Here is an 18,376-nt window from a genome sequence, read left to right as displayed (position 1 = left end):
GGCCCCGCCCCCGCAGGTACCATAGAGGCGCGAGTGGCGCCGGCCAGAGCGGCCGCCAGGCACCAGCGAGAGCGGAGCGGAAGCGGAAGCGCGCGGGGCGATGTGGCAGGCGAGGTGGCAGCGGCGAAGCGCGGCCCGGCTGAGGCCGCCGTCACTCCCCGCGCCCCTGTCCCAGAACTCCGGCCCGCCCTCTGTCCTGTCACTGGCCTGGGGGTAACAGAGCCCTGGGGCCGCCGTCCCGCGGGGCCGCTGCCGTCCGAGCGCCCCGCGCCCGCCATGTCCTGCGGCTGCTCCGTGAGCTCGGCCTGGCCGTAGCTGCCGCGATGCGCCTGGGCGCGGTGCTGAGCGCGCTGCGGCCCGCGCTGCCTCTCCTGCTCGGGCTGTCCCTGGGCTGCAGCCTGAGCCTCCTGCGCGCCTCCTGGAGCCACGGCGCGGCTGAGGAACGCTGTCTGGCACCGGGCCCGCCCGCGCCCCCCGCCCGTGGCGCTCCGCCCGAGGCAGCGGAGGGGAGGCCGGGCCCGGGCCAAGAGGACTTCAGGCCTCGGATTGTGCCGTATTACAGAGACCCCAACAAGCCTTACAAAAAAGTGCTCCGGTAAGGCATGCTTTGTCTGGCCTGGCTTTTTTCAAGCAAAATATTGTTGTGGGAAGTTTAAATGTTCTGTAAGTGAACAGGTTCAAGGTAAAATATGCTGTTTGAAATAACTTGTGTAGTAAGAGTGTGGTGCACCAAGGCAACGGCCGAGATTGTTGCCTTAAGGGGCGTAAGAGACGCGTTCAGGAAATTAACCTGAGGGGAAAAAAAGGCAGCAAAATTGCCTAAGAAGAGTGGGAATATTTCTTCTCAGTACAGGGAGAGTGATTCTGCCCTGCTCAGGTGAGACCCCACCTGCGATGCAGCATCCAGCCCTGGGGTCCCCAACACAAAAAGGACAGAAACTTGTTGGAGTGAATCCAGAGGAAGCCACCAAGATGATTGGAGGAGCCGAGGAAAGGCTGAGAGAATTTGAATTGTTCAGTCTGGAGAAAAGAAACTTCACAGTGATCTAGCTGCAGCCTTACAGTACTGCAAAGGGAGCAGCAAGAAGGATGGAGAGACTGTTTAACAAGGGCGTGGAGTGACAGGACAAGGGGGGATGACTTCACACCAAAGGGGAGTAGGTTTAGATTAGATATTAGGGAGAAAGTCTTTCCTGTGAGGATGGCAAAGCACTGCCACGGGTTACCCAGAGAGGCTGTGGCTATTCTGTCCCTGGAAGTGTCCCTGGCTAGGTTGGACAGGGCTTGGAGCATCTAATGGAGGACGTCTCTGCCTGTGGCAGGATGTTGGGACTAGATGATTTTAAAGGTCTCTTCTGCCCCAAACCATTCTGGGATTCAGGGATTGTTTTGTTACTTGTGTTTAACAGAACATGTTTAATTATTCAAAATTTGTTTTAACTGGTCTGCTTGTTAGGAAAATACTGGCCAATTAATCCGTGTGTGTGTGTGTTAAGGAAATTTTCCTGTCTGACCATCCAGGAGCCGCTCTGGTTATCACACTGCCCCTGCCCCCCCAGGCTGCCCCTGCCAGGGCTGAGGCTCCTTTGCAGCTACAGCTCTGGTGACCCAAGCAGTGCCTTGCTCAGCTCCTCCCACACACCACGCTCATACTGCCAGACAAGTTTCCTTGGCCCCAGGTTTCCTGTAGCAGAGTCTCTTTGGTTTCTCTTAGTATTTCACTTATGTTGTAGTAACATCACAACACTCAGGGTGGTGCCTCTGCAGAGGGACCCTGAACAAGGAGACCCCTGGACTTTTGTACCCTCACAGTCTATGTATTCTCTTCACATGTTTCCTCATGTGCCCCTTGGTGCAGTGGTGGTTTTTGGTCTGGAGTCTTCTCCTTGTTCACTGGGTCCTGCAGGGCTTTGTGCCATTTGTGAGGCCAAAGAGCAGCACCCATTGCTGGCTCCTGGCCTGGGTCTTCAGTGATCTCCAGCACCCCATGTGCAGCTGGTGTACCCCAGCACACCTCAGCCACCAGCACTAGAGACTCCTCAACAATCATTCCTGTGTTTTTGTTGAGCATACCTGCTAAGCTGCACCATGTACTAAGCTCCAAGTGGTTAGCTCTGTGGTATTTTAATTTTAATTGCACTGGCACAGTCTTCTTGCTGAGATAGATAATGTGAGATTATTGCTATGTTGAAAGAAGCATTTTTACAAAATGGGATTTTCACTAGTGAATCTTCTCTTCAACCTCTGTGACTAGGCTTGACTTTTTCACCCTGGGTAGATTCCAGCATTCAGTGATTTGTCCCAAGTTACCATAATTCTTTGATTTTTTTTTTCTCCTCCAGCTGTTTGTCATGTAGGTATGTACTTCCTTTACAGAACTCGCTACATTCAGACAGAATTGGGATTCCATGAGAGGCTGTTTGTGGCTGTGCTGACCTCCAAGGCCACACTGAACACATTGGCCGTGGCAGTGAACAAGACAGTGGCCCACCACTTCCCACGCCTGCTGTACTTCACCGGGCTGCGCAGTGCCAAGGTGCCCCATGGCATGGTGCTGGTGGCCCATGGCGACGAGAGGCCCATTTGGCTCATGTATGAGACCATGAACTATATCCATCAACATTTTGGTTCTGACTATGACTGGTTCTACATCATGCAGGATGACACCTATGCCCAAGCTGAGCAGGTCAAGGCTCTGGTGACACACCTGAGTATTAACCAAGATGTGTACCTGGGGCGAGCAGAGGAGTTCATCGGGGGAGACGAGCAGGCCCGTTACTGTCATGGGGGCTTTGGCTACCTGCTGTCCCGTAGCCTCTTGCTAAAGCTCCACCCACACCTGGACAGCTGTCGCAATGAGATCCTCAGTGTGCGCCCAGATGAGTGGCTAGGTCGTTGCATCATTGATTTCCTTGGCATCAGTTGTGTTTCCCAGCTCCAGGTACTACCTCCCTGCTCAGGTTTTGCGTTAGCTGAGCCTAACAAAGCCCAGAATCTGATTCATTCTCTACTGCATAGCCAAGAGGCTTTTTTGTGAGCTGCTGCTGTGAGTTGCAGAGGAAGGAAGGGCTCTGTGCTATGGCAGCGTTGGCGGGGGGGCCCAGAATCACTGCTGGGATGTTGAAGGAGAGAGCACACATGGGATATAATTTTCAGCCTTACTAGCAGGGCTGATTCACAGGTTTTTGAAGGCATGATAAAAGGTATGTTGGTACTGAGCAGCAAGTGGGAATGCAGTGCAAGGTGGGAGAGACAACTTACCCCTTTTTTTTTCTGGGTACTGCAGTCAGTATGGAAAGAGGGACAGATGTGTGTATGGGGTGAGGAAAAGCTGCTCTGTGGACTCAAGTTCCATGCCAGTCTTTCTGGCTTTTGTCTGCTTCAGGGCCAGCATTATCACACTTATGAACTAGCCAAGAATACTGAACCGGAGAAGGAGGAGGAAGAGGACTTCCAAGCAGCTCTTGCGGTGCACCCTGTTTCTGACATGACCCTTATGTACCGGCTGCACAAGCAGTTCAGCAGGATCCAGCTGGACAGAGTCTATCAGGAGATCCAGGACCTCCAGGTATGTGGGGAGGGCTACCTGCAAAAACTCCTTGACCAAATGGAGGATTTCCTTCATTTTCAGCACACTGGAGGAAGATCATTGCTTCTGTTTGTGGGCAACTGTCAGTCAGACACAGGCTATAGTCCCTTATCTCAGAAACAGAACTTCTGATACCACCTTACCCAAAACTCCTGGTGTGACACTACCCATGTACCGTTGTAGGTGGTGAGGTGGGCCTGGGGAGGAGCTGGCCTAGATCTCTTTAAAAGCATAGTGGCAATCAGTTTGTGCTCTCTCTTTGCACAGATGCAGATCAGGAACCTGACAGCACTGACGCCTGCAGGTGAGGCAGGTGTGACCTGGCCTGTGGGCATTAATGCCCCATTCCTTCCAAAGTCTCGTTTTGAGGTGATCAGCTGGGACTACTTCACGGAACAGCACCTGTTCTCCTGTCCTGACGGCTCCCCAAAGTGTGAGCTCTCTGGAGCCAGTAAGGCAGACGTCAGTGAAATCATCGAGTCTGCGGTGGAGCAGCTGAACCATCTCTATCAGCCCCTGCTCCGCTTCAGCAAGCGGCAGCTGCTGAACGGCTACCGGCGCTTCGACCCCACACGGGGCATGGAGTACACTCTGGACCTGCTCCTGGAGGCTGCCACCCAGAAGGGTCACAGTCATGTTCTAGCCAAGCGAGTGAGCTTGGTCCGACCCTTAAGTAAGGTGGAAATTATTCCCATGCCATATGTGACAGAGGCCACACGAGTGCAATTGGTGCTTCCCTTGACAGTGCAGGACCTGGATTTTGTAGCAAACTTCCTGGATATGTTTGCTATGAACACACTGGACACACATGATAATGCCTTGCTGACTTTGCTTTTTATCTACCATCCCTACGATGCCCAGAGAGTTGGTCAGATGGATGTTTTTGCTGGAGTCAAAGCCATGGTAGGAGAGCTAGAGAAACGCTATGCAGACGTTAAAATCCCATGGATTAGTGTTAAAACAGAGGTGCCATCACAAGTAAAGCTCATGGATATAGTCTCAAAGAAGCACCCTGTGGACACATTGTTTTTCTTGGCCAGCGTCTGGACAGAAATCAACATGGAGTTTCTGAACCGCTGCCGCATGAATACCATCAGCAATTGGCAAGTCTTCTTCCCTGTGCATTTCCAGGAGTTCAACCCTGCGCTGGTGTACCGTGGTGAGCAGACAGCATCCTCCAACACTGACTTCCTGAGAGATGGGCATTTTGACAGACATTCCTTTGCTGAGGCCTGCTTCTATAATTCTGACTATATGACAGCACGTACCAAGCTCGCAGCTGATATCCTGGACCGAGATGAGGTGCTGGAGAGCATGGAGGTATTTGATGTCTTCCTCCACTATTCTGGCCTGCACCTGTTCAGGGCTGTGGAGCCGGGGCTAGTGCAGAAATATACACTGAGAAGCTGCAATCCCCGGCTCAGTGAGGAGCTGTACCACCGCTGTGTGCTCAGTAACTTGGAAGGACTTGCATCCCGCTCACATTTAGCCATGGCCCTCTTTGAGCAGGAACAGGCCAACAGCACTTGAGAGATGAGAAACATCAAGAGCTTCTCAGCACCTTAACACTCGTCACTTTCCATCCCCTTCCCAGCCTTGCCATTTGTGAAGGGTATGTGAGGTCAAGGGAGGAGGAAGACTTCCCAGACCCTGAGGCACATGGGCTATGGAATGAGGCTGTTTCAGTAAAGGGGGTTTGGTTTGTTTTTGGGTTTTTTTAAAAATAAATTTAATTTTCTTTCCAGGCAGAGTAATGTCGTCACTTGTAAACTTTGCAGCCTCTGGGATGAGGGAGGTAAACAAGCTGTAGAATGGACCTTACTTAAAGCTATGTAATTCTGCTGAGCATTGCAAGGAGAAAATGAGTATGAGCTGTGTACTTGGACAAAGTTACCTTGACTGCTATTCTCAGGGCTGTTGCTGCACCCTCCTGTGTGTTTATGCATTTCACTTTTTCAAGAGGCATAAACACAGCTTGTCTGGGTTAGCTGGACAAAGCTCTTCAACCACTTTCACTTTGGTGGTTTTGGCTCTTCCAAAGGTGTAGAGCGGTTCCAGTTTAAATATCTTGAGGATGGAGACTCCCAGCAGTAGAGTAGATTTACAGTAGAGTAACATTTACAGTTCAAAACTTATTTCTCCTGTTTAAATGATTTTTTTGCATTTTAATTTGTGCCCATTGCTTCTCAGCATCACAGGACGCCACTGAGCAGCAGCTGTTTGTATCTTCCTTACAGTTTACCATTACTGACACACACACAGATGACACTGTCCTGAGCCTGTTCTCCAGACAAAACAATCTCACTTCCCATTACTTAACATTTCCACATCCCTTTACTGGACTAACTCTAGCATGTCCATGTCTGTCCTGTATTGGGAAGCCCAGAATGGACTCAGCATTCCTGGCATGTCTCACTTGTGCTGAGGAGAGAGGTCATTGTCCTTGACCTGCTGGCCACAGTCCGGGTGCTGTGGCCCAGGATGCTGTTGGCCACCTTTGTTCCGAGGGAATGCTGCTGGCTTATGTTTAGCTTGGTATCCCAGGACCCCACTAATCCCTTTATTTTTTCAGCTTTCCAGCATCATTTCTCCAGCCAGTGTCCCAGAAATCAAAGCCCTGATGTGAGCTTGTGAATTTATGTGATAAGCTGGCAAGTGTGACTGACCCTGGTCATCGCTGCAGGGTCACTGCTGAAGGAGAGAGGTTGTATTTGCTACACTCATCTCATGAGGTGAGCGAGGTGAAGGTCTGGTGTGGGCAACAAGAGAGATGCTGAAAAATTAGAAAAGCTTGAAAGAAGTATTCAAAGTCAGGAACATTGGTTCAAATTGGATAGAAATTTCAGGTTTTCTTATTTAAGTAAGGCACGTCTCAGTTGCATTTACATGGGAAGATCACAGATGTTTGCAGTGCCTTATGGGGATGAGAGTTTGTCGCTAAGCGAATGAAGCAGAGCAATGCAGAGTCCCCAAGCAGGTGCAAAGGAGAGCCCTTTATTGCAAAAAACAGGCCTTTTAAAGTAGTTAGGCTGTTATCAGTTGCATTCCATTTTAGCATGCCAAGTGTAATTCAGCTAACCAGCATTCACCACAGTGTGAGCACGTAATGGTTATATAACTTGTTTTTCTATCTCCAATTCAGATGAATCACTTTCCCATAGTCCTCTTCTACTTAGCCAGAGTAGCAGGCCTGAGCCATGACTTTATGAGGTTAACAAGGCCCTTATTTTATAAAGCTTAACCTATATGCAACATGTAAGCACACATTCACATAATGAGGACAAGGACAATTACCTGGGAAACCTTTTATTACTGTAGAGGGTTGTTCTGCATGAGGAGGTCCTGATCCATTATGATCCAAGTAGGAAAGGGACTTGGGCTGTGTAGGGTGCTATTTAAAATATAATGTGTTAGAGCAAACATGAAAGAATACTGTACATCATCTCTAATCCTTTAGATGTGGGGAGCCCCAAATGGGCCTCTGATCCACACCCAACATGCCCTGCAGACCCCACCTGTGGAGCTGGTTCTCCCTTTTTTGCTATTAGAGCCATTATAAGAGTGCAAGAAAACAACTCTGTTCCTCATTCCTGCTGTCACACAAAGGATGTATGAATGAGAATTTCTTGCCTCACTGTTAGACAAAAGCCAGGGCATGTGAGTGGCAGAATGGCTGGGCATGACCAAGAGGTGTCCGTGAGCATTTCTGTATGATGAGCTGGGCTGAGACTGTCTGGTGGGCAAGGGGTTTGTGCAGCAAAGCCAGGTCTGACTGTTGCCCTGTGAGCAGCACAGGCCTGTGTGTGCTCAGGTTAACATCTCCTTGGGATGCAGTGACTGCCAGGTGGGATCATGTGCCATGGCACAGATGGACAGAGTGAAAACTCCAGTGCAGCTCACCTTGGGGATGGTGTGCTCACCTTGAATGCAAAAGAGATTCTGGTGCATGAAAAATAACTTCCGAGTGTCAGCAAGGATACAGAGCTTGTAATTCCAAGTTTCAGTGCAGTGCAATATTCAAGAAGAATTCCTTGGATCATTGTTCTACATAACACATCTGGAAGCACTGGCAGGTGACACTGGGCCCTGTAAGAAACTAAGCAAGCAGCGGATCTTCTGCACAGGGACACGGTGTCATGCCACCAAGCTGAGCATTAACCTGGGAGAGCTGCAGGAATTGCTGACTGGGAGCTGTAGGGGATGTGACACGTGGGGATGTCTGGGATGTAAAACAAGCTACTAAAGGAAGGGGTTTGAAATGACATCGGGCAAGCAAGAAACATTAGTGAGTCCTCATTAGAGAGGAAAGAGAACAATGGAGAACAGGATAGTGAGATTTGATGGATGTAACCCAAAAGCCAGGGATGTAGTTGCCAACTTGTCCCTGCCTGTGTTCAGGGTATGTCAGATGATGATGCAATGCTACACAAGAACTTAAAATTCTTAAGAGCATCTTGTATCTTGGGAGAAAGCTGAGGGAAGCTCAAGCTGATTCTTCTATTTTTTACATTCCAGCTCTGTGGAAAAGGAAAGGCAGGAAATACTGCCAGCAAACTGCCCAATCCATAAGCTGGGGATTCTGGTTTTTATCTGCAGGACAGTTCTCCAGCCAGTGTTGTTTGACACTTAATTGATTATTTGGAAATAATTATAAGATCTCTACAAATAAAATCAGCAGATATGTAAAAATATGCAAAAAAGTCATGAAGAGAGGATAATAGTGAAGAAGAGTGTGTAGCAGAGTAAGGCCCTTCATACAGACTTTTGTCTTAGAACAGTCAAATGCAAACTTACGTGCTTGGGGAAGATTGTGTATCACACTTCCAGAGAGCACTGCATGTTAAAAAAGGTAAGTCTGTAAAGAAATTGACTGTATTAAAGTACAAGCAGCTTTATTTTTCTTGGACCCACTGTTTCAGACACTAATATCGAGGCTCTGTCCCAGCCCTATAAAGTATAGATTTAAGACATGATATAACAGATCTTTACAGGTAGACAATCTGGGGGAAACAGATGCTGTTGATGTGAGACAGCAAGAAGGGCCCTGGTGGCATAGCACACAGCCTATTTTTAAGGCTTCTAGGGAACAAAGAAGAACGTTTGTGGTTCACAAAACTTACCTCAAGATTGTTAAGTATTTTACAATGTGAGATGCAGAACTCTTGTAAGACAAGGGGTAATGACTTTAAACTAGGTTTAACAGTTTTAAACTAAAAGAGGGTAGATGCAGACTAGGTAAGAGACCATTTTTAAAATGAGGCCGTAAAGCACTGGCATAGATTGCCCAAAGAACCTCATCCAGGGAGGTCTCTGAGGCCAGGTTGAACAGGACTTGGAGTGACCTTATTATGAGTTGGAAATGTCCCTGTCCTTGGTGGGGTGGGACTAGATGGCCTTTAAAAGTCCCTCCCAACCCAAACCTTCCTATGAGTCTATGAACTCTTAGAATGTTGTGAGTGATCTGATTAGGGGGTGTGAGTACATGTACAAAGTGAAAACATTGGATACTAAAGCAGTTTTTACTTGTCCAGGGGTAAGGCATGACTGCAGCAGATTTAATTCCAAAGGAAAACGGGCACATGCTTTCAGTGCTGAAAGTGAGTAGCTAGTGGAATTACAGTGGTAACTTTTCCCATGTGCTACAATTTACTTGGTTTGTGTAACAGAGATCATTGGAGGCAAGTGTGAAATTACTTGTCAAATATAAGTGGGTAGAGTAAGTCCTTCATGGCCTTAAATTTCATGACTGTAACTCTACCATGGATGAAATTTGCAAAAGAGAAATCTATCAAAGGCTGTTAAAAGACAAAGCCAAAACCTCTGGAACAGCAGGTCTCTGAATTACAAATCTGTAAGCATTAGGAGAGCTGCCAGGGAGGGAGCACTTCGTCTACCCTATTTTAATGATTTTTTTTTTCTAAGCAGACAGTGTCAGGGAGAGGGTAAATCAGTCAGATGTGCTTGTGATTTGACTCTGTGTCACCATTTTTGTCTCTTGTGCTAAAAAAGACTAGGTCTTTTTTTAAGGATGCACTTTATTTCAGCCAGAAATGATGCACTATGTGAGGATCATGATACTGAGTCTGTGTACTGCAGTGGGGTCATGTACTGGCCAGGAAGATAAATTACCATGATTGTCAGGTTTGATCCTGTAGCCCTGAAGAAATGCACACCCTTATGTGATGTCTCTGCTTTCCCCAACATGCACTGGGTGTGTTTACTTTTGTGTATACTTCATTTTCTTTGGGGTCCACAGCAATGGATATTTTTCTTCCTTGTCTTCAGTTGTGAAGGTAATTCCATCCATTGCATGTTTTAGACTGGCTGACATATCCTGTTGGAATAATCTGTTGATCCTAGAGGAGGATGTGTATACATGTTACAAACATAATGCTTCCATCCCAGCTGCATTTTTAGCTTCAAGAAACAGGTAAAAATAGACTCTCCACCTTTTCATAGGTGACAGAGCTGCTACTCTATCCCAAATTAACAAGTATACGTTAAACCTGCTCCCCCAAAAACCCAAACCCAGATGCTGTGAACTCAGATATTGTATCTAACCATAGTGTCCATCAGTCTTCCCCAAGACCAGAATATAAATGATGTGCCTCTGCCATGTGACATGGATGAGTAGCCCATCTCCCCTGGGGGATGTGCCCAGGGTGGCCTCCCCTCTGCCACCTGAGCAGCAGTTCAGGTCTGTCTGGGCAGGTCCTCCACTCAGTCACAGCTCACAAGCTGCTTCAGCCCAAAGTGCTGCAGATACAATTCCCAGCACACTGGAGAGTGCAACCCAGGTCTTGCAGATGGTCTAAACTGCTTCACAGAAGTTCTGGAGTTGCTGTTGGTCAGATGAGCAGAGAGAGGACAGGATGCTCTCATAACACGTTTCCCCAGCTACAGCAAGGTATTCCTGCTCAGCATACTCCTCCATTCTCAACTCCAGCACAGAGTTCTTGTCATAGGAGCTCGCTGTCTTCTGTTTGGCTTGGAGCATTGCCTTGTCACACATCCATTGTGAGATATTCTGTACAGCACTGCAGGGCCTGTGCAGGTGCCAGCTGCCAGCTTGGTCTCAAGCCAGGAGTCTTGGCCTGAACCCCACTATACCAGATGCTTTCATGCCCCCCTGTCCCAGGCTCACCACTCCCCAGACCTGTACTTCAGCCAAGGCAGTCACCCTGTCCCATTATGAACTCTTTCCTGCATGTACTAGACACTTACCTTATCTTCCCAGCATGCATGCTGAACTGTTGCTCATGGATTCTCAAAGGGGGCAATTTTCTGGTGACAGGTACTGCAGAATTTCATTTTGCATTTGCAACAGTGTTTTGCTGGTACAAATAACCATAGGAAAAAGCTTGAAAATGTGACACAGAAAATGTAGTGAAAAAACCAAAAGCATGTGTACAGTCCCTCCTTAAAAACATCAACTAAAACTTAAATCCACCTTGTGATCTTTACAATATTTTACTTCATCTTTTAGACTTACACTGTTTTTGAGCATGTGAAGCTGTCAGGTTTGCTTGGCTCCTTGCAGGTGGAGCTCACTCCTTTCGCTGCTCCTTGGAGTGAGCTCCTTGTGTGCTCCTCACAGCTCCTTGGAGCATTACTCAAAAGCATTCGCTGTCAGTGCTCATTCTGTCCGAACTTCCCTCATCCCCATGGACTGCAGGGTTTTAGCAAATCACACCGAGGCTTCCTTCTAATCGGTCTGTCAAAGTGCGTGTCGCAGAGATCTCCCCCTGGATGTTTAAGAAGCAATTTTCTTTTTCCTGACACCGCACCTCAGACCCGTAGCCTACCAGGCCCAGTGCCCTCATCTTCACCCTCCCGGGAGCCACCAGCTGCTTGACACAAGGAATAGCGTGCGGATAATGGATTGCAGCCCTGGGCTCTGGGTTCTGAGTTTGAAGGACTAGACGTGCCTCAGAGCTCCTCTGGCCTGTTTGCTCTCTCATCTGCTACTCACGTCTCCATCGCCACTGGAATTCTCATTGCCTCCCGGTGAACCCCGGCCCGTTCGCTGCGGGTGCGAGACCCGCTCGGTACCCGTCGGAAGCGCTCCCGGGCGGGCGGCGCTGGGGCCGGGCCGGGCCGGGCCGGGCCGGACGGGGCGGGGGCTCTGCGTCGGGCCCCGCGGTCGGGGGTGATGCAGAGCGGGGCCGGCAGGCGGCGCTGGGGAGCGCGCGGAGGCTGCGGCGGCGGCCGGAGGGCTGCGAGAGCGCCGGGGCTGCGGCGGCGGGGGCGGCAGGGGGCGGCGGTGAGTGCGGGGCGCTGAGTGCGGGGCTGGGGGCTGCCACAGTAAGGGGGCTCCGGCGGTGGTGCGGGGCGCTGGTGGGGAGAGAAGGGGGTGGCTGTGGCGGCGGAAGCAGGGGCGGCGGGGCTGGGGACCCTGGCGGCCGCGGCGGACCTAAAGCCGCTTCGTCCCTCTCTCGAGCCCCGTCGAGGCGGCCCGTGGGGCTGGGAGGGCGTGGGCGCCGCACCCACCTGTCCCGGGAGGAGCTCCGTGCCGCGCCGCCCCCGCCGGGCTGGGAGCGGGGCAGGGGCCGTGGCTGCGCCGCCCTCCCGTCGCAGCAGCGCGGCCGGGGCCGGGCTCCCTGTGCGGGACCCTGTCCCCCGGCGCGGCGGGCGAGATGCACTTTACCGACGGTCCCTGGCCGCTCTCCGCAGCGCCGCGCAGGCGCTCCGCACGCGGACGGCCGCGGCGGGAGCGGAGCATGGACGGGACGGTGAGCGCCGGGCGGGCCCCGGCCCCGGGCAGCTGCGAGGCGCCCACGCCGGTGGTGCCCCCGGGCCGGGCACGGACCCGGGCAGCGCCGCTGCTGCTCCCGCGCGGGCTCTGCCCGCAGGGCTCGCCCGGCCGGGAGCCTGGTGGAGTCCGGGCGGACCCCTCCGCCGCCGGTACCGCCCGGCGGTGCCGCCTGCCTCCGCCGCCGCTCGCTCGTGGAGCCGCGGCTGGAGCAGCCTGGCGGCTGCCGCGCTCTCTGGTCTTGCCCGCCGACTCGGCTTTAGGCAGTGCAGCCCCCGCCGGCTGTCCCAGCGCGGGCCCCGCGTCCCCTCCGAGCCCCGCGGCTTTGCTGCCTGGCAGGCGCTCGGCTCGCTTGGAGGGGCAGGCAGAAAGGGGGAGCCCAGTGCTCGTACACCGCTCTCGAATGCGGGCTGCAGGCCCCTCGGGAGGGTCTCCTTTAGCAGGGACTGACTTTACCGAGGGAGACACCATCGCTCTTCTGGATTTTCCCATCCTGCCCTGACACGGTCCATGCATCCTCTGGAGAGGAGGGTCCTCTTCTTAACACCCTGTCCCTGGAGACAGCCCAGCGCTGCCCTGCATCTAACTGCTGTGTCTGGTGCTCCAGGAACAACCAGCCTTCACACAGGAGATGGCAGCTTTTGAGAGAGAGTATTTGACTTGCTGCTTCTAAGATGCCTCTCAGTTCTGTCTTCAGAGGGAGATACATGGTCCAAGATACTCTCTCAGGACTAACAGATCCGTGTCTGTGGGAGACTGATGCTCTGTGTGGCCTTCTGGCTTCCCACACGTGCAAACCATCTCCCTTTGGCACCAGGAGTTTGCTGCTGGAGACTGCTGCTCCTTCCCTCCCTCCTTTTCCCTGAGGCCTGAACTCTTCTCCGTTCCCTCCATCACTGTGGCCTGTGGAGGATCCCTGTGTGCAAGCTGCTTCTGGGAGAAACTGAGGTAGAATTGAAATGGGGGACTGAGGAGCAAGCAAAGTCATTCACCTGGGCATGATCTGGGAGAGTGGTGCTGTTAGCACTGCCCTTCTTGGAGGGACTGATTTCACCCTACCACACATCCAAGGAAGTCCTGCAGCTTCTGAAAATAACCAGTTCCTTGGTGTTGTCTCAGGAGCAATCTGCTGTTTTCCATGGGGACACCACCAACCAAACAGCTGAGCTCTCTATGAGGAGGAATTTGCAGCTCGGCCTTGCCCCTAAGGCAGGGTGAGGACACTCAGCCTTTGCTCTCCTCCTTCTCCTCAGCACTGCAGTAATGTTCCTTTCTGTACCTCATGCACTCTCCCTTCTCACTTGTGCTGCCTCCACTGCAGTGCTTGCCTCAGCCCCTGCCTGCCTGGGTTCTGTCCTTCCTTGACTACAGCTCTGTTTCAGCAGAATTCACCATTATCTTCTTTTTGCCCTTTGTTCTTCCCATTTCTTGACCCCACTAGATCCAGAGTCTTGTCCCTGGTGGAGTTATCCAGTCTGCTCCTGCTGCCAGGCCCTGCCCAGGCTGGCACTGCAACGCTCGTACTTCCCTTTCTTGGCTATCCCTTTGAACAGCGATTTCTATTTGCATGTCTAGGTGTGAGCTTATGCTTGAGAATGCTTTGTGCACTGGTGCTCACACCTGTTCTGCTGTAATGCTGCTTTTCTTCATCAGCTACACTACAGAGCTGTCAGGACCTGCTGTGCACGGCTTCGAATGTGCAGGTGCAGCTGCCTCAGCTCTTCCCATGGAACAGGTCCCTTTTCCTTCTTAGCCTGGTTTGTCTTCTGTGGGAGCTATCATAGCATGCAGACAGTGAAGCTGCCTGACTATGCCCTAAATCTGTAGGATCATTAATTATTCCAGTCTGCCACACTCTCCTTAACCTACTCGGGCAGCTAAAGGGTGCCTGATAAAGTGCTGGAGTGTTCTGGTAGGAGTGGATTTTGAGTTCTTTAAGGAATTTATTTTTTTAAGGATGAAGGCAAGCTGACTTGGTTAATGTTCCTAAACTGGCCTGCTTTCCCAAGGTTGAGAACATCTGTATGAGACAATATTCTTGCTTCTTGGGTCAGGCAAATTCCAGGGGTCCACTCCAATCCTGCCCACCATGGGGTTCTTATCAGAGCCTCCTCAATAGGTTGCCAGGTTATAGGCATGGAGTAACCTTTGTGTTCTTCCCAGACTCCACAAATACAGGCTGGATCTTGTGGGGAAACTGAAGAGCCTACATGAATGGGCCAGTGCCTGGGCAAAACTGCTGTCCTGGCAGCCTGGTCATGCACCTATGTGCACAGTCTCCAGACAAGTCCCAAAATGCTGTGTCAGTCTCATCTTCCCTTTCTTGCTCTTCTCCCCCCTCTCTTTTTCTGCAAGTCGTGCTGCTTATGAAGTGTCACATGGGTTTATGCTGTTCTAGGAAATGTTATTTTTATTGTATGTTATTTCCCTCTCACCCAGTATTTACTTTTTCTTTTCAGAGCTGGATCCAAATGCATCCTCAGCCTGCTGTATTAGAGCTGTTCCTGCTTAAGGTCAAGGAGAACATCTCCTGCTAATTCATCATGACATAATATCTGCTCCACTCACAGGATAAGTTTCTTGCTTCCTCTTGGTCTACACAGATGTGACTCCAGGTGTTCAGCTGCCTTGCCTAACACAGGTAGGTTTTAGCTCTTTGAAAAGTGACCTGTTTTAGTCAGGAAGGATGTGTCTCTGCTTTGGACTGGGGATGGAAAATGTTTGCCTGTGGGCATATGGGAAATACAATGTTGTGAAATAAATCCTAAGATGCCAGGTTGCTGCTGCTGACATAAACTGGCCATTCAAATAGCCAGTTAATTCTGTGGTAGTTGTGCTAGTGTTGCCAGGAAGATGCTGATCTGGCAGAGTTGACTGGCTCAGAGGAAGTGACATTGGAGGATGCACTTGCTAAGAGGAGGAGGAGTAGTAGAAGTATTCTTTGTAGTAATTCATTACTCCATTTGCCACAAGTAAACATGATTAGTTCTTGTCCAGTGGTTATTGATCTGTGGGGTTCTCATGCTTCTCAGTGCAGGTTTAAATTAGCTCTTCCCATCTAGGAGGACTTCTTCAGTACCTGCTGTTGCTGGATGGGCACTGGTCATCTCCATGATAAGGTGTCCAAATCTGCCACTCACATCTTCATTTTCTACCATTAGTTACATTCTTCTTGTTGCTTCCACTGTGAATATCCACCTGTAGCTACCTGTCTGGTATCCCAGCCAGTACACAGCATGCCTGTAGGGAACTTTTGTTTTTGCCACTCTGGGATTGGTGACTTCTCACCTTTCACAGCCTACACAGGTCACTCACCTGTGTGGAGTATGAAAACTCCTTCAGTTTTTTGTTGAAGATGTTAATGTTCACATTTTGTTCTCTTTATCACCTGGCACTATCTCCTTGCCCAGTGCAGTGCTGCCACAGTGATTTCCAAGCAGAGTGCTTGGGCTAACACCTAGAATTTGGTGGTCTCTCCTTGAATTGAACAGCATTCCAGGAGCTTATCTTTTCTGGAAAGATGCAGCTGGAGGAATTGAATGGTTCTTAATTTAAACTGTGAAGGATTAGGAGTTCAGATGTTATACCAGGGGAGTTATCCAGGTTTTGCATTTAGGTAGAAATGTCCTGGGTACATGGAACCAAGCAGGTATCTACAATTTGTTGCCTTTTCATCTAGCTCACAAGGCTGGCACTGTGCACACTCTCCATTGTGTTTTCATAATGCAAGCACTGCCTAATAGGTCTTGTTCTGGGAATGTTCCCCAGAGGTTATAAAGTGAGGTGTGTTTCATTTCCCCAGAGGTCATCAAGTGAGGTGTAAACTGACAGCCTGAGGTGCCCTTGACAGTTGTTTCCAATATTCACTGAGTAGATGTGGAAGTGACAATGGCACTGTCATTTCTGTACCTGGATGTATTTGGGAGCACTGGCAGCTTTGTGCTGGGCAAGAACCTCATGAATTTTATGGAAAGCTGTTTTAGTCTTCCTTCCACTTTTTAAAAAAAACTCTGCATTCACCAGTTTCAGAGTTTGAGAGACAAACTTCCTATCCTTTCCTTCCTGGTCTCTTACAGTCCTGTAGCCTTCTCTGTTTTCTGTACTGGTGTAGAACAGGTGGTGTCTGTCTGTCTGTGATCAGTGCCCAAAGCAAGGGATAGAAGCATTTCTCCCTGCTATCTTTAGCTAGCTTGAAGGCCTTAGCTAGACTGAAGAATTTGCCTGCTCCAAGAATGTTGGTGTAAGATTCTATTCAACATTGTATTTTTTACCTTTTTCACTCCCAAATTTGGCACACTTACTCTCTGCCTGTGAATAAATTTCTTAAAATTACTTGTTTAAATGTAGTTCAGCTCCTTTCAAGATCCTAAACTGCAGAGAAGAAAACACAATTTACCAGTTATATATTTTTAGATTTACAGGCACAGCTATTGCATTGAAGTGGGAAATCATGTAAACTTAACTTTTCAGCATGTGGCCTTTGGTTTGCAAGTATGCTTTTGATGAGTAACTCCCCTGTGGAGACAGGCTCCCTTTCCCCCCTGTGGAGAAAGTTGGGGCTGTTCAGTCTGGAGAAGAGAAGGTTATGTGGAAGTGTCTGAAGGGGCTGCAGGGGAGGGATTCTTTGTCAGTAACTGCAGTAATAGGAGAAGGAGTAACGGGTACAAATTGAAAGAGGGGCAATTTAGGTTAGATATTAGGAAGGAATTTTTGCTTTGAAGGTAGTTAGACACTGGCACATGTTGTCCAGGAAGGCTGTGGATGCCTCAACCCTGGCAGTGCTCAGAGCTGGGCTGGATAAGGCCTGGAGTGACCTTGTCCAGCGGGAGGTGTCCCTGTCAGGGCAGAGGGGCTTGGGACCAGATGATCTTTAAGTCCACTCCAACCCCTTAATGTTTTATGAGTCTATGATGTGAAAGAAATTTGACTGCACTTGGTGAAATTGCGAGGCCCAGCAAAGTATGGTACTGAGAATTTATAAATGTATTAATTGTAAAGTATTAAACCAGTAATTTTCCCGTGGCAAATACTATGACTCATGGCAACGGCAGAATTTACAGTTAAAAGGTGGTGTCTCCATGGAACAGAAGAGCTGTGTTTGCAGCTGTGAGACCACTGAGGAATGATTTTAAAATGTTACTTTTAATTTTAAGATTTTTAAGCTTTCCATTTTCAGGATAAGGAGAGGACATAGTGGAAGGTTACTTGAAGGGTTTTATTCTTGTTTGTTTCTTTGAGATCATAGGGGTGCCCACAGAGTAGCTGAATGGGCGGGCAGGCTGATCACTCTGTGTGGACAGAGGCCAATCTTAGCAGGAGAAAGCTCAAAGCTTATTCACTGTGGGTCACAGAGGGATGGAATGGTATGGGTTGGAAGGGGCCTTCACAGATCACCTAACTGTATTCCAGCATTTCACCTCCCTCATTGTAAAAAAATGTCTTCCTTAGGTCTAATCTAAAACTGCCCTCTTTAAAACAGCAGTTTAAAAATGTTGTCCCTTGTCCTGTCTTATAGGCCTTGGTAAAAGGTCTCTCTGTCTTTCTTACAAGTCCCCTTTAAGTACTGGAAGGCTGCAAGAAAATCTCCCTGGAGCCTTTTCTTCTCTCTTGTCTCTCTCAGCCCATCTCCAGAGCAGAGGGGCTTCAGCCCTCAGAGCATCTCTGTGGCCTCCAACAGATCCATGTTTGTCTTGCACTGTGGACCGCAGGTGCGATCTGACAAGTGCAGACAGGAATAATCCCCCCCATCCATGCTGTCTGTGCTGGGGCATCAGCCCAGGACACAGGTTGTTTCTGGGACATCAGCCCTCATGGCCAGAATCTGTTCCTGCAAAAAATGAGATGGAGAATTGGTGATGATCAAAATGGAGAAGGCTGAGGTACTCAGCAACTTTTTTCATGCTCAGTTTTCACTTTTAATTGCTCTTCCCAAATCTCTGGAGTCCCTGAATGTCATGGTAGGGACAGGGGGAATGAAGCCCTGCCCACTGGAGGAGTAGATCAGGACCTAGACCATCTGAGGAACAGGTACAGAC

The 18,376-nt window shown here is 49.8% G+C and overlaps 2 protein-coding genes and 1 long non-coding RNA gene across 7 annotated transcripts in view; 2 read left to right on the top strand and 1 right to left on the bottom strand.

Moving 5' to 3' along the window:
* The first annotated feature begins 108 nt into the window (after positions 1 to 108).
* On the top strand, positions 109 to 5,337 carry CHPF2 (chondroitin polymerizing factor 2). Of its 2 annotated transcripts, none has more exons than XM_059865664.1 (4): positions 109 to 595; positions 2,377 to 2,941; positions 3,386 to 3,568; positions 3,857 to 5,337. In XM_059865664.1, exons 1-4 carry the CDS (start codon positions 324 to 326, stop codon positions 5,117 to 5,119), a joined length of 2,283 nt encoding a protein of 760 aa, XP_059721647.1. In that variant the 5' UTR covers positions 109 to 323; the 3' UTR covers positions 5,120 to 5,337. The 2 variants fall into 2 exon arrangements, with proteins under 2 accessions (XP_059721647.1, XP_059721735.1); XM_059865752.1 differs by having other exon boundaries at positions 461 to 595; positions 2,343 to 2,941.
* A 3,144-nt stretch (positions 5,338 to 8,481) lies between these two features.
* Positions 8,482 to 11,669, bottom strand: LOC132337192 (uncharacterized). Of its 2 annotated transcripts, none has more exons than XR_009489098.1 (4): positions 11,562 to 11,669; positions 11,082 to 11,334; positions 10,271 to 10,923; positions 8,482 to 9,945 (listed from the first exon to the last, which is right to left on the bottom strand). It is a non-coding gene; the product is annotated as an uncharacterized LOC132337192 (long non-coding RNA). The 2 variants fall into 2 exon arrangements; XR_009489106.1 differs by lacking the exon at positions 11,562 to 11,669 and having other exon boundaries at positions 10,271 to 10,430; positions 10,814 to 10,923; positions 11,082 to 11,552.
* A 137-nt stretch (positions 11,670 to 11,806) lies between these two features.
* Positions 11,807 to 18,376, top strand: part of SMARCD3 (SWI/SNF related, matrix associated, actin dependent regulator of chromatin, subfamily d, member 3) — a 77,945-nt gene continuing 71,375 nt past the window's right edge. Inside the window, exons 1-2 of one of the 3 annotated variants that reach the window (XM_059865330.1) lie at positions 11,807 to 11,852; positions 14,801 to 14,982. The gene's annotated coding sequence lies outside the window, so the exon portion shown is untranslated. Of the gene's footprint in view, positions 11,853 to 12,597; positions 13,556 to 14,800; positions 14,983 to 18,376 lie in introns of those variants that run through there. The other 2 variants (XM_059865241.1, XM_059865158.1) reach the window with 2 other exon arrangements.

Source organism: Haemorhous mexicanus, chromosome 1 (assembly GCF_027477595.1).
Source record: "Haemorhous mexicanus isolate bHaeMex1 chromosome 1, bHaeMex1.pri, whole genome shotgun sequence".
NCBI lineage: Eukaryota > Metazoa > Chordata > Aves > Passeriformes > Fringillidae > Haemorhous > Haemorhous mexicanus.
The sequence above is the reverse complement of the archived record's forward strand: the minus strand, read 5'-3'. Positions and strand labels throughout refer to the sequence as shown.

Bases quoted from the DNA above. Each gene is read 5' to 3' on its own strand.
- CHPF2 (XM_059865664.1), top strand. From the start codon at position 324: ATGCGCCTGGGCGCGGTGCTGAGCGCGCTGCGGCCCGCGCTGCCTCTC. The intron at 596-2,376 runs GTAAGGCATGCT...CTTCCTTTACAG, and splicing joins CCTTACAAAAAAGTGCTCCG to AACTCGCTACATTCAGACAG. The intron at 3,569-3,856 runs GTATGTGGGGAG...CTCTTTGCACAG, and splicing joins AGGAGATCCAGGACCTCCAG to ATGCAGATCAGGAACCTGAC.